This window comes from Anomalospiza imberbis, chromosome 6, assembly GCF_031753505.1.
Source record: "Anomalospiza imberbis isolate Cuckoo-Finch-1a 21T00152 chromosome 6, ASM3175350v1, whole genome shotgun sequence".
In the NCBI taxonomy this organism is placed as follows: domain Eukaryota; kingdom Metazoa; phylum Chordata; class Aves; order Passeriformes; family Viduidae; genus Anomalospiza; species Anomalospiza imberbis.
This window is the reverse complement of record NC_089686.1, coordinates 47,974,263-47,987,429: the sequence shown is the minus strand read 5'-3', so window position 1 is coordinate 47,987,429 and position 13,167 is coordinate 47,974,263. Positions and strand designations below refer to the sequence as shown.

The window sequence follows — 13,167 nt, the reverse complement described above, 5'->3', positions numbered from 1 at the left end:
AAATTTGCATGTCTTCAACATGTGTTTGATTCTTGTTTTCTTAAAATTTTGGGATTTATACTTGAAGGTAAAACAGGGCATTTTTTATGCGTAAAACATACAAGTAATCCATATATTACACAGAAACATAAAATTACTTGTGGTGTAACCTATTCAGCTGGAAAAGACTCTGGGCTCTTATTCTGCTACTGTTTGGAGTTCTTCTAAAGCTGATAAGTTTACATTAAAAGCACAAAACTGTATTTGCTATTGTGACTACTCTGCTATTATTGTCAAACTCTTATAGGCCTAATTGATGCTGAGAAATAGGCTTAGCAATAAGTTCCAATTGTAAATATTTTCTGTAACTTGAATTAATTCAAGAGGTTTATGTGTATATCCTCAGCCAAAAACGTGAGCTTTAGTCTTTTGGTATTTAACATACTTGTTTATATGAAGCTTTTTTCCCACTGTGCTTTATGATGGTTGAGCTAAATTGATCATTGCTTTTAGCAGTGGTAAGGTTTAAATATCACAGGGATCATTTTTAGAACACACTTGGCTCAAGTGCTTACTGGCACTTGAATTTCCTACTTGGAAGGCAGTGATTTTTTGCCTGAAATACACTGGACAGTGAGAATCAAACTGGATCTAGTGGCTGCTTGGTTGGGGTATGGAGCACTCTGCAATTTGACCAGGGAGGCACCTTTCTTTTAAAGTATTTGATATATGGAAGCTGAGTGGTGGTTGGCAGGAGCTGCACTGACATACTACAGATTTCTTTCCCTTTACCCATTAAATTCTTGCTTGCAGGAAGCATTAAATTACTGTAAAAGTTGTTCTGATTAGTGGCTGGGAATATTGCCTCTGCATGGCTGTAGGCAAAGGGAGTCTCCCCATCATAGCCTCTTGCTGGCAGGGTTGTGTTAAATATTATTTAAAACAATCAGCATTGCTTTAAGTATTCTCAGATGTTAAATAAAAAGCATGTGGCTCTGTAAAACCTGCAGAGTATTACAAATGTCCCCATCCACACACATGCCCTTTCAAAATGTATCTACAAAATATTTCACAGAATAGCCATTTTTAAAGCTATGTTTTTTAGTAATAATCAAAATATTTATACTCTACAAAATTGTTACCATCATCCAGAATGGGTAGCATTCAAATGTGGACTTAATAATTCTCACAGTGCCCTCTGCACCTTCTGGCCTCTTCCAAATATGTCAGGAGTTGACCAGAACTGGGACAAACCCTCTCATTGTAGCATTGCCTGCTCTTGTCTTTTGCTGCCAGTATTTATAATCCAGCATTCTCTAGATGCTTTTCAAGGTCCTTTTTTTCCTTCCCATCACAGTGTGCTGATTCACAACATCTCAACATCTGTTTCACATCTGATACTCTTTGGCTTGAAATTCACAGAAAATGTGAAGAGGTCTGGGGAATAGCCACAGGCCCAAGGAGTGTCCAGCTGTTGGGGTGTTGATGGGCACTGGTGATAAGGCATTGTCCCACTGGTCTCCTGGTCACTGTCCTCAGTGAGAGCCTCCTTATGTCCTTATCCACTATCCAATCCTGAACATATTTGCTCTGGAGGTGCCACATGCGAACAACAGGCACATCTCAGCCTTAAGAAGAGTCGTGCTGACTCCTCTGCATGACAGGATTGATCAGAGGATGTGTCCTCTCAGAAACAGTATGTGTCATTATATGTTTCTCCTTGCTGGATTTCTTCTTCTTCAGTTTTCAGTTATTCATGATTTTAGATAAGTGAACATCTATAACTGTGCAGATGCTGTTTTGATGAATAAGCAGTAGGTGTTTCTGATACAGTCTTGATGGAGCCAGCACCTTTTAGTATCAACAGCCAGTGAGGGAATCTTATCCCTGGTTTATTTTAATGGCTGATTTAGAGTTGCATCAAGCATGACTGTGGTTCACTGTGTGTAACTGCTGTGGATCAGGAGAAATAATGACTCCGTTTATGGCAGACAGAAGAGGTTCTGTGCACTGCAGTGGTTTCCTGTGCAAAGAGAGCCACAGAACACAGCCATGCACTGAAACAGGGTGTTCCTTCTTATGGTTTTAGGATAGTCAGTGCTGTTCACTTGCAGCTCTCTGAGGATTGTGGAAGAGATGAAGGCTCAGGGATGGCACTTGTATCTACCAGAGTGTGCAGTGTTTAGCAAACTACCTGGATGGAAGCTTCCTCTGAAATAATAACATTGAGACCCTGAGTACTTCTTAGGTTTAACCAACTAAGAATTGCTGAAAGGGAGAACACTTGTTCATTGTGAGCACATCTAACCCAAGTATCTGTCTTGTTATACTTGATAAGTGTTCCTCCCAAATATCAGACTGCCTATAAAAATGCCACTGAACTCACAACCGCAACATACTGGCTCTCTGATGAATTTAGTCTCTCTTAACTCTTCTGCTGCTTCTCAACTGATACAATTTCTCATCCAGAAAATCATTCTGGATGAAGATTTGTTTTCCCCTTAAAAGCTGATTGCATATGCTTCAGCTAAATCTTAACTATTTGCTGTCTTCAAAGGCTCTTTAGTAAGTTTGCAAGGGAAAAAATATTAGCCATGATGTCTAATGGTGATCACCATGCAGAAAGCCAAACCGAAATTCTCTGTTCTGCTGTAAATCGATTGCTTGAAATAAAAAGAGGATGTTGGGATTACAGTTCCTCTGACAAATGTATGTGTAGTTATCAAATTAACAAAATCGTAGTCCTTCAAAGGGCACTGTTAGATTTAGCACAGGATATGATAATTTGTGATTTTCTAAAATTAGGTTTTTAACCTTTCTTATTGCACATCCTATAGCAACCATTAGGATCTTCCTGAGTGATATACCCTTCCACCATACCCTGGCAGAATTGTTGCATCATTTCTGAATTGCCTTGGATTTTCTTTCTGTTCCCTTCAGGAACAGTGAGGGTATTTTGGAAGAAAATAATGATTTTCAAGTCCCTGCAAAGAAACATGCTGCTTCTCTGTGTGGCTGACATAAGGCAGGACTTAGTTTTCACTTTAAAACAAAAGACCTTTCTCTCTCTGTGTGAGAGAGTGGCAATTTTTTAATTGCCCTCTAGTAACTATGCAGCTGGATAAAACTACACTTTGGCCAAATTTTATTTCACTAAAAATATTTTTCATGCTCTGTAGTAACTGAAGTGCTGCAGTTGAGTGATGCTCTTCGGGATGACATCCTGCCTGAACTTGGAGTTCGATTTGAAGATCATGAAGGTACCCAGTTATCTCTTGAAACTTCGTAGGAGCTGTTTTTATCATCCTGCTGCTTTCCTAAGAAGTAGGAAAACAAACTGTCAAAACTAATTAGAATCATTCAGTAAACTCAAGTATTGCAGAGCAATAGCATATCATATGTGCACCATATATATATGTATATGTATATCATATGTACTATATATAATGGCACATAATATGTATCATATATAATGGTGTGCGTGTATATATATATATGAATATATATTATAGAACTGTATATCGGAATACATGTATAGAATAAAAAAACATACATTGCAATATTTTTCACCTTTTTGTATAGCACCTAATTTCTTATTCACTTTTGAGTAGCCACTGAGTTGTATTTGCATTCAGCATGCAAAAAGAAAACAATTTTCACAGGGTGAATACATTTATCTTTGACTAATCAAGAAATTGATCCATCTCTTTTTGCTTCTTTAGGACTTCCAACTGTGGTTAAATTAGTGGATAAGGACACGTTATTGAAAGAAAGAGAAGAAAAGCAAAAGGTAATTATTTTAAGAGTCCTATATTTTTAAAATTTAATGTGTAAGCTATGGATATTTTTACATTTCTTTGATAACTCATAAAAAAATCATAGCAGACTAGCAACAAGGAAGATGACGTAAGAGAATTCATACAAAAAATGTAAGTGTGTTGGAAAAAATAATTTTTCAAAACAGCTTCTTGAAAACTTTGTATGGGACCTAGTGAATACCTCAAAGATTTTTTTGTTTTATTGCCTTTTAAGGTCTTCATGTAACTAAGGGGTTGGTCAGTATTGCATTCAGTCTTAATCTCTCTAGAAGAACAATTCCAATGAGAATCTAATTCAGACTTCTGTTGTTTGTACAAATGAAGTCAACATTTTCCATAGAACTAGTCTGTATTCATCCGATATGTGGGGGAAAAATGTACTGGCTAAATCTTAATTAATATAGTATGGATTAGTGAGATATTCAGGATGTGGGTGCAAGAATTCATGTTACTCTATAAAGGTTGTGAATTTGAATTCACATACACAAGGCCTGTACAGATACCCTGCTTTTGGCACTTCCAGCATTAATATTTGACTTTGTAATATTTAAAAGTAACACTTCATATGTCCATCTTCAATTTTACCAAGTAATAAAATTCCATCATGACTAGAAATCATTTAAAGACTTTCCAACATTTCTCCTTCCATATTGATGTTTTTTAGAAAAGGGAGAAGTAAGACTAAAATTGACATTTTAGTCAATTCCAGATGTTTTCATCAGAGTGACATTTGGAGGCAGTTTGTTTATAGCTGCTGGGTAGGATCTGCAGCCAGAGTCCTTTTCCCTGGAAACAGCATTTTGTTCAGTACTGGCAGAACGCTTGCAGAACTGACAGGTCTCTCCTGAGCAAGTGCAAGATGGGCTTTTTAGCAAGTTGGCTAAATTTGGATTGTTGTTTCCCCAGGAACATCAAGTGATACAACTGCTGCTTAAGGAACTGTGATATCTTCACAGTTTGAAGCAAGAGCTTAAAATATCATTGAAATACAGTCTTTTTTTTTTAAAGTCATTTGCAAAACAGTTTTCCCACTAAAGTGATAGGATAATTTATTTTAGGTATTCTTTTATGGGTATCCATTTTGCATGCAAAATGCATTCTGAACAGTTAAAACTGGTATAACTGTGAGTAAAAGCAAATGAAATCAAAGTTATACAGTGGGAAGTATCAGACAATCCTAATTATAAGGCATGGTGGGTTTGCTGCAGGTCATGCTGCCAGTTCTGTCTGTAATTAGATATCCAGGGGAGCTGGTTCAGGTTTGTAGAAAACAACCAAATGGAACAGTGCATTACCTTTTACTCACTAACACTGCCTCTCACAGATAGAAGAAGAGAAAAAAAGGAAGAAAGAAGAAGCAGCCAGGAAAAAACAACAGCAGGAAGTAAGTAACCTCATTTTGGAGGAAAGTGTAGGCAGCAGTAGTCACGTGCAGGAAAGAACATTAGAACACAGGCTCTCTACCCAGCCTTAACCAGGTCTCCAGTTTTGGGTTTTTTTGGTTTTTTAATTTGGTTTTTTTTTTAATTTCCTGCTCAGAATGCCTTTGGCTTGCAGTTCAGGCTTGGACTTTCAATTTTTATAGAGAAGCTATTTTTGAAAACATATCTGAAGACTGCAAAAACTTATTAGAGAATAACTTGTAGCACTTAATTTCAGTCTATAAAACAGTATTACCTAATTGACAAAGTAGTATCTTACATGCTTGTTACTGTTGGAGAATGTTTTGCTTGTGTCAATTATTATTTGATTCCCTTTCTAATATCATAGGTGTATGTGGGAGGGTTTCTTTTTCTCCTTTTTTTTTTCTTTTTCTCTGTAGGAAATCCCCTGTTCCTTATGATTGAGCAGAGAAATGTTTTACCTCTGTGATTGGAATTCAGATAGCTCAAAGGTTTTGGGCTTTGGATGGGGAGTAGACAGAGGAGATGAACTCATAAGAAAAAATATTGTTTGCCATTCTGATGACTTTAACAGTACAGGAAATACATTCCTGTGTTAGAAGAGGAAGAAAACTTTTAGAGAGCACCACATTCAGAGATAAAACAAGATAAATAGCATTTATCATCCACAAATTCCAAGTATCTTTTTTCATTTTTTCAAAAAGGTGATTCCCTTGCATAGAGTAAAAATTACATGGAAAAGATTCTGAGATGTGCTTGTTTACAGACAAGGGAGAGTTCAGTTTGTTCTCAGTGCAAATTACTGCATCTGATTCTTCTATAACCTGCATAGAAACCTTTGCTTGTCAGCAAGAAACTTGATAAAGGTGGTTCCCTTTGCAGTGAGTTAATTGCTGAATATTCTTGATGATAGCAGCTATTCACTTTGTGTTGACCGAAGAACCAAGTTAGCAAGAATCAGATGTAGTTTTTTGAGTATATGAACGAATTATTTTGAGGTTCTGCAATGCATCTGTTTCATAAAGTGGTTCTCTGCAGGTTTAAAACAGTTTTTCCTCCAGACAAGCACAGCTAAGACCTACTGAGTTGTTCCTCATTTCAAGTTTCTTTTCACATAATTAACAATTATGAATTGAATACTCCTTAATTTTGAAATTATAATCTACTTTTCCTTTTACATATGTGATAGGTTGTCAGTAATTAACTGTGATGTTAATGCATGTTTTATATTACAGGCAGCAAAACTGGAAAAAATGAAGATTCCACCACATGAAATGTTTAAATTGGAACTTGACAAATATTCCATGTTTGATGAAAATGTAAGAGAGTTCTCTTCATATAGGGAGAGGTTTTCCTCCCCCAGTTGTACATACTTACTTGTATATGTTTATAGCAATCTTGTTTCAAACCTCCAGGGCAGTGCTATTAATGTAGCAAGAGGAGGGAAGGAGAGAAGGAAAAGGTGATATATGAATTTTATTGTGCACTGGGGAGCAAGGTCTCTGTTAGCCATCATTTCAAGGGTATTTTCCTTCTACGTTCCTTTGTACATTCATTGTACATTTCCTTTGGCTCCCCTTACTGCAGAGCAAAATATATATTGTGGGTAGGAATGTGCATGATGTTCATGCACAGATTTATTACTCTGGTGCAAGGCAGGCTATTCATTTGCAAGTACAAACTCCCCAGCTCTTCCAGAACTGATGTTTTTTGAGAGGTCCTGTGATTCCTGTTCCCTTGTGCCCGCTGTTTTGCTCTCTCCTGGCAAAGGCTCTCTGAAGGGGCTGTATGCATAACTTTGCTCTTGATTGCACCCCTTGGGGATAAAAGGGTTACATAAAGCACCGTATCTTCACTTCTACTTGGTTTGGCTCATTGATCCTGCTTCTGCTTCTCCCCTTCACCTACACAAATTCAAGTCCTGGGGACAAGTCAGAATGGAGAGGATAAATACTGGAAAACACCCCTGCAAGCCAAGGAGAATGTCCATAAAAATGCTGATCCTACTTTCTCCATCAAGAATATAAATGTCTTACTGCTTTTGTTTTAAGCCTTGAATTCAATCTCCTAGTATGATTAAAAGATTATTTTAACCATCTGTTCAGGAATTAGTCATTATTCTCTTAACTAAAACCATCTAGAAGTGAGTGGTCTAAGCTTCCCTTATGTGGTTCGGGACAGAAGATTAAATATACCCTAATGCCTCTTGATTTGCTAGGAAGGGAACATTCAGAAATAGTCAAAGTTAGCTGTCAAACTTCTAGGCGACTAAAATTAGCCAAGATACACCCCTTCCTGACAGCCTGTCATTATGACATTATCTCCCTATCTTATTAAAACATGATTCCATAAAGAACAAAAGCAGTCCAATAACTTATCTTAAATGCTCTTTTTTTTAAAATATGTTTCAGGGATTTCCCACCCATGATACAGAAGGCAAAGAACTTAGCAAAGGACAAATTAAGAAGCTAAAGAAACTTTATGAAACCCAAGAAAAGCTACACAAGGAGTATCTACAAATGGTTCAGAATGGAAGTGCAAATTGAAAACAACAGGACTTTTTATTTAGAAGGCGAGTGCTGGGTTCCCAATGAAGAAGTGAGCATATACTGATGCTCAAATTTCTGTTTACACTTTCTATTATGTGCAAAGTAAAATTCCTGTTTACGTGGGTTAATAATGTCATCTGGAAATGTAATAAAAATCCATCATTAAAAAAAGCCAACATGTAAGAAGTTTCTTCTAAGTGATAGCAAATGTGGTTGCCAGTTCTGTTTGTGGAGGTGCTGCTCAGTCAGCAAATCCACATAAGGATTCTTGTTCATTCTAGCTGTTCAGGCTTTGGTTAATTTGTCCTGCATACTGATGTCTATCTAACACCCAGTGTCACAGTCAGAAAAATTTATTGCTAAATGGGAGCTGAGTAATTTGCCCCACAGTAAGGACAACATTTTCCAGATGACTTTAGTATCTTTACATAAGCAGGAAAAGTGGGTAGTTCCACTATGATTCTTATTCTAGCTGCTATTATTCAAAACTCTCATAAATAAGTATACCCAGAACACTTTGCATAGTAGAAGTTAACAGTCCCTTTGTTGAAAAAGGGAAGAGATCATCAACCTGCAATTGCAGTCAAGTGGGTAAGTACAAGGCAAATGCACCTGCATTGAACAAACAGGTGGGAAAGACATGAAGTGCTGGTGGCAGAGGTGGTGTGTTCTTGGAGCTCTCCCTTCAAGGAAACAGGAGCCCTGCCAAAGTACCTGATTACCCAAAGTACTCAGTACCTAATTACCAGTTCAGAGCCATGGGGAATTAACAGAGGGTTTCCTACTGCTATACAGTTTGTGGATTGATTTGCAGTTAGGGAATACAGCTAGACATTGCCCTGTATTCAAGACTGATGTTTTTTAACATGATGATTTAACCCTGAGATAAAAACCTTTCTGATGCAGTATGGTCACATTATATCTGCAGGGAGAGTTCTTTGTGGCCTAACAATGCATTTCACTGGCAGAGGCTACTAAATGAACTAAACTCCATGAAATCTTAAAAAATATCTCACCTACTTCACAGCTGCACAGAACAGCCAAGTGTCTGATTTGCAGAACTATATTAATTCAGTATTCTCAAGGTGACTTGCAGAAAGTCATACTGTGACACCTCTGTCTTCTCAGCTCCTAGGTTCATGCTACAATGATCAGGCTATGTTCCTTTCCTTAATTAAGACTTAAAACATCTTTGCTTTTCCTTGATATTTTTATATTTATGTTCCTCCTTCCGAGGAATGAATACATTATTTGGAGTAACAGAAAGGTCTAGTAAGGTTTTTTCCCTAATTTGTCTGGATTTGCTTTATTTGCCTTATTTGAAAACATACATCATGTTAAGGTCAGTAAAGCAGATGCATCTTGTGTGCAGAAAATAAAGTCTGTTGTGAAATACTTGTATGTGAACTTTGTGTAGTGGGAAGAATATTGAGTTTACCTTTATTCCACAACCATCTTTTTGGAATGTGGTTTACAGAGCTTTTCCTTTAGCTTGCTATTACTAATTTAATTAATTTTGCATTCAATATTTGGTTATTCTGCTAATTTCTAATCAATTTTATAAATGCATATTTAAACTGCACAATGATTCTTTAAGCAGCCAGCCATGGCCATTCAGGCAACTTCTTCATCCTTTGGTATGGGAAGAGGAAAGGTTCAATTTTTGTAGCACTTTAGATCCCAACTCCCTTTGGCATTATCAGCTCATCATTTGCTTCCCAGCATGCTCCCTGAAGATGCATGTGCACTCAGGACCTCTTTGAAAGGATGGCACATGCCTATGCTGCTTCTGAAGTTGCAACTTAATGTTAAATAGTGCCAGGAATTTGAATACAGAAATTGTTTTTGGTGATCTGAGTTAGCACTTACTTAAAGAGTTAGTATTTAACTGTGGAGAAAATGCTGTTGATTCATGGCTGTCCTGGGCTGTAGTTTATGACATCTCCAAGATAAAATCCTGGCTTTTGCCCCCACATTTTTTTTTCTTTTCCTGCTATGTTTTTAGTAGAACCTAATCCAATTCCATTATTGTATCAATGTAAAAGAATGGGTTTTTTTAAATGCCCTTTTTCTTTCCTCAGTGCTTCATTTTGTTTCTGGGACAACTATTCTTGCAGGGATCCTGGGAGCATTTCAGACTAACATTTTCCAAAGGTTGTTTTCCGGTCTTTCTGTATGCTTCCCACATGCACACACTGCTTCCTCCCTCCCTCAGTATGTTTTTTTAAATTCAGTATGCGTAAAATCCTGCTGAAGGAAAACTTGGTAGCAAGCAAAGAATGCTGCAGCCAGGTTTGGATGCACACTGCTCAAGATGACTTTTTCAGTGTGGGCGTGCCAACTGATCTGTGGGATTACTGAATTGCACAGACAATACCTATTCCCTGGCAATCCCTCAAGGTGGCACTTAAATGAATTCCACTGCAATTGCTTTGTGAGAGAGACCTGGCAAGCAGGAGAAGGGAATACAACAGCAGTGGTCTGCAGTGTGTTAGTCATCTGTCTCACTCAGCCAGGAAAAGGAAGAGGGTAGACTACACAGTATTTTAATTTTTTGGTGTGTTTTTTTTTTTGAGGGGGGCGGGGGGGGGTTGTGTGTGCTTTTTTTTTCTTAATGGTCATATATGCATACACAATCTCAGGGAAGTCAGTCTGAAATATAATTTTCTAAGCATTATGAAAATTATGAAAAATTATGAAAATCCTCCTAGCAAAATCTTAGAATTTTAAAATATTTTAATTTTCTGGAACAGAGACTTCATCTTGCTCAGACAACATGGAGCTTTTCTTTTCCCACCTATCAAAGAATTTATTCAGAGATGGCAAGGGAAGATAAAAGAGTGGTGTTTCTGTTTTAAATTGCACCCTTGGCTGAAACCCAAACTTGGCAGCAGCAAATTTTGTTTGTCTCTTGCTCAGAGTGTGCCTTTCAGCCTTTCTGATGTGAAAATTCCCATTAGCGTCAAATGTGAATACTGCTCCACTCAAGAGAACAAATTCCTCCCATCACTCAGTTTGCTCAGACACCGGTAGAAAAATCTCTGAATTGTTCAGCGTGAACTTGATGCCACCAATCTTTTCAAAGACTTTCAACTGATGAGTGCTGATTACATTTATGACACTCTCTTTGACCTGTTTGTCCTAACATTTATATTTGCTGTCTCCTGTTGCACAAAGGCACCAGTACATTTTAAGTGTGCAAAGAAGCAATTCACTGCCACATACAGAGCATAGCTTAAAATGTAGAGAAAGAAGCTGAAGGTAAGTTTAAGCATTCTCACTGGTGGTAGTTGTTGGACCAACTTTAGCTGCCTCTTTAATCACAGAGCTTCTACCACACAATTATGGGAAGGAATTTTACTCCACTCTGATTTCACAAGGCAATTTCTATATGTACCACATGCATAGTACTTAACATGCCTTGAGACAGAACACATTAATTAAGAAGCACATCAGCTATTTGGTGCCAAGACTCCGCTTAGCAATGATCAAACTTCTTCCTCCCCTGCAGGAAAAGTCATTGACAGAGGAAATTTTATATCTCAGATGAGGCTGTGAATGTCTGGCATCTCACCCAGTGAGAGCAGTTTCCATTAATACCCACCCAAGGGCAGAAGACACAGACAGTTTTTATGCCAGTTACAGATCTCAGCCTAAGCTTGCTCTCCAGTGTCAAGTGCATCTGTCTGGCAGCTCTGGCACAATCCCTTCCCTCCTTGGTTCTCCAAGCTCTTGCATGTGAGGCTGGGTGCTTAAATCAAGCCAGGGTGATTCAGCAGATATCTGCAGCTCTCTGCAGGGTAGCAGCACCTGACAGCAAGATGACTCCACAGATTGTGCTTTATCCACAGTCATGGAGTCTAGCACTGTGCTACAAGAGGTTAGACAGCAGTCAGCAAAAATCCCTCGTTGACCAGGGGAGATTTAATGCCTTTGGAGACGGGCACTAAAAATCCAGAGGTGTAAGGTAGTTGAAATGTGTGTTTACCTTGATAGACAAGCACAGAAAGGTGCAGCCAGATCTCACATCTGTCTTGGGTCTTCATAGGAGACAAAGCTTGGAGTTTGTACTCAGCATCTCAGTGGCTTTTAACAAAATGGAGATTGACAGAAAAATCCTAAAAGAATACTTGATAGCTGTGAGCCAGCAGCAAGCACTGAAGTGTGGAGTAGGAATACCTTCAGATAAGCCCTTCTCTCAGAGTTCATGATGCTCTTCTTTGGAACACTGAGAATCAAGCACAGTCATTACCATGAATGCATGCATGCATACATGACCTTAAAAAGTCACTACCATGAATAAGGTTGTCCCAAAATTAAGGATTAATGGAAATATGAGGAGGCTATTAACCTGCTGATATAAAAAAAGGACTGGTTTGGAGAATCAGGGAAAGGGAGCTGGAAGCAAAGTAAAGAAGGGGAAAACTCCACTGAACATGTCCTCTGGCTCACCAAATCTGCTTCCTTGTGCAAGTGGCTATACCATTCCTGCAGTTCTTTCAAAATTATCTTATTTTTAATTACAGTATTGGTATCGAACGAAATATTCCTTGGTTATTCCTGTACCTTAAATTCCTACTGTAAATTATTTAATCCAACATTAATATATTGACTAGTTGTTAGTTTATAAAATATTGGTCTCCTTGCTTCCAAACACTAGTTGTTACAGAAATCCAAGCTGCAGACCTGGAGAAAAATTCTTAGAACAAGGGAACTCCCTGACATGAGAGAAGGGTTAGAGGTTTTTTCCCAAAAACCTCTAAGTGAAAGATGACTAAAACTCTGGAAGTGGCTTCAGGTGCTGAAATTGCCTGGTTCCTCACACCAAAATTCAGACTGCCATGCACACAGAATGTGGGCTGATGCTGGGCTTTTCCTGCCTTGCTGTAACAGGGAATTGCGTCTGAGCCACAGATGGGCAGTGCCACGACCTCCTGTCGGCGGAGGAGCTGGGAAGCAGCGGCGCCGTGTTCCTCCGGCCAGGCGCGGTGCCCCAGCCGCCGCGTGGATCCTGTCCCAGCGTGGGCGCTCTCAATGGCAAAGGGCAGGACTGGGAGCGCAGGGGCCTCAGGTCATCGCTGGCATGGCGGGCCAGCCCACCCGGCTGGAACGCTGTCATGGCTGTGCGCTTCTGAGGAGGGGTCGGGGGGGCCAGGTGCTGGAGTTGCTCCAGTTGTACCGGGGACAGAAGAATGAGCCGAGGGTTTCTGATGAGAATTAAGCGGTGACGCCGCGGTGGGTGTTTGGGACAGGCCCACAGCTTCTCCCGCGGGGCTCCAAGCACCCCGAAGCTCGTTGCAGGGACAGCGCGGCCCGGCACACGCGGCCCGGGAGGTTCCTGCAGATTGCTGACGGGAACTTTGCTGGAGCAGCCCAGGAGAAAAGAGGTGCTGCTGTCACTTTAAGGGCGCGGGCACG

The 13,167-nt window shown here is 39.2% G+C and overlaps 1 protein-coding gene across 2 annotated transcripts in view; it reads left to right on the top strand.

The window, feature by feature from the left end:
- The window catches only part of CARS1 (cysteinyl-tRNA synthetase 1), a 32,173-nt gene extending 24,253 nt beyond the window's left edge, over positions 1 to 7,920 (top strand). For both annotated transcript variants that reach the window (XM_068193985.1, XM_068193984.1), the window contains 5 exons: positions 3,159 to 3,239; positions 3,702 to 3,769; positions 5,122 to 5,181; positions 6,436 to 6,519; positions 7,612 to 7,920. In XM_068193985.1, the coding sequence (XP_068050086.1) occupies positions 3,159 to 3,239; positions 3,702 to 3,769; positions 5,122 to 5,181; positions 6,436 to 6,519; positions 7,612 to 7,746 (428 nt within the window). In that variant the 3' untranslated portion in view covers positions 7,747 to 7,920. The remainder of the gene's footprint in view (positions 1 to 3,158; positions 3,240 to 3,701; positions 3,770 to 5,121; positions 5,182 to 6,435; positions 6,520 to 7,611) is intronic.
- Positions 7,921 to 13,167: the final 5,247 nt, after the last annotated feature.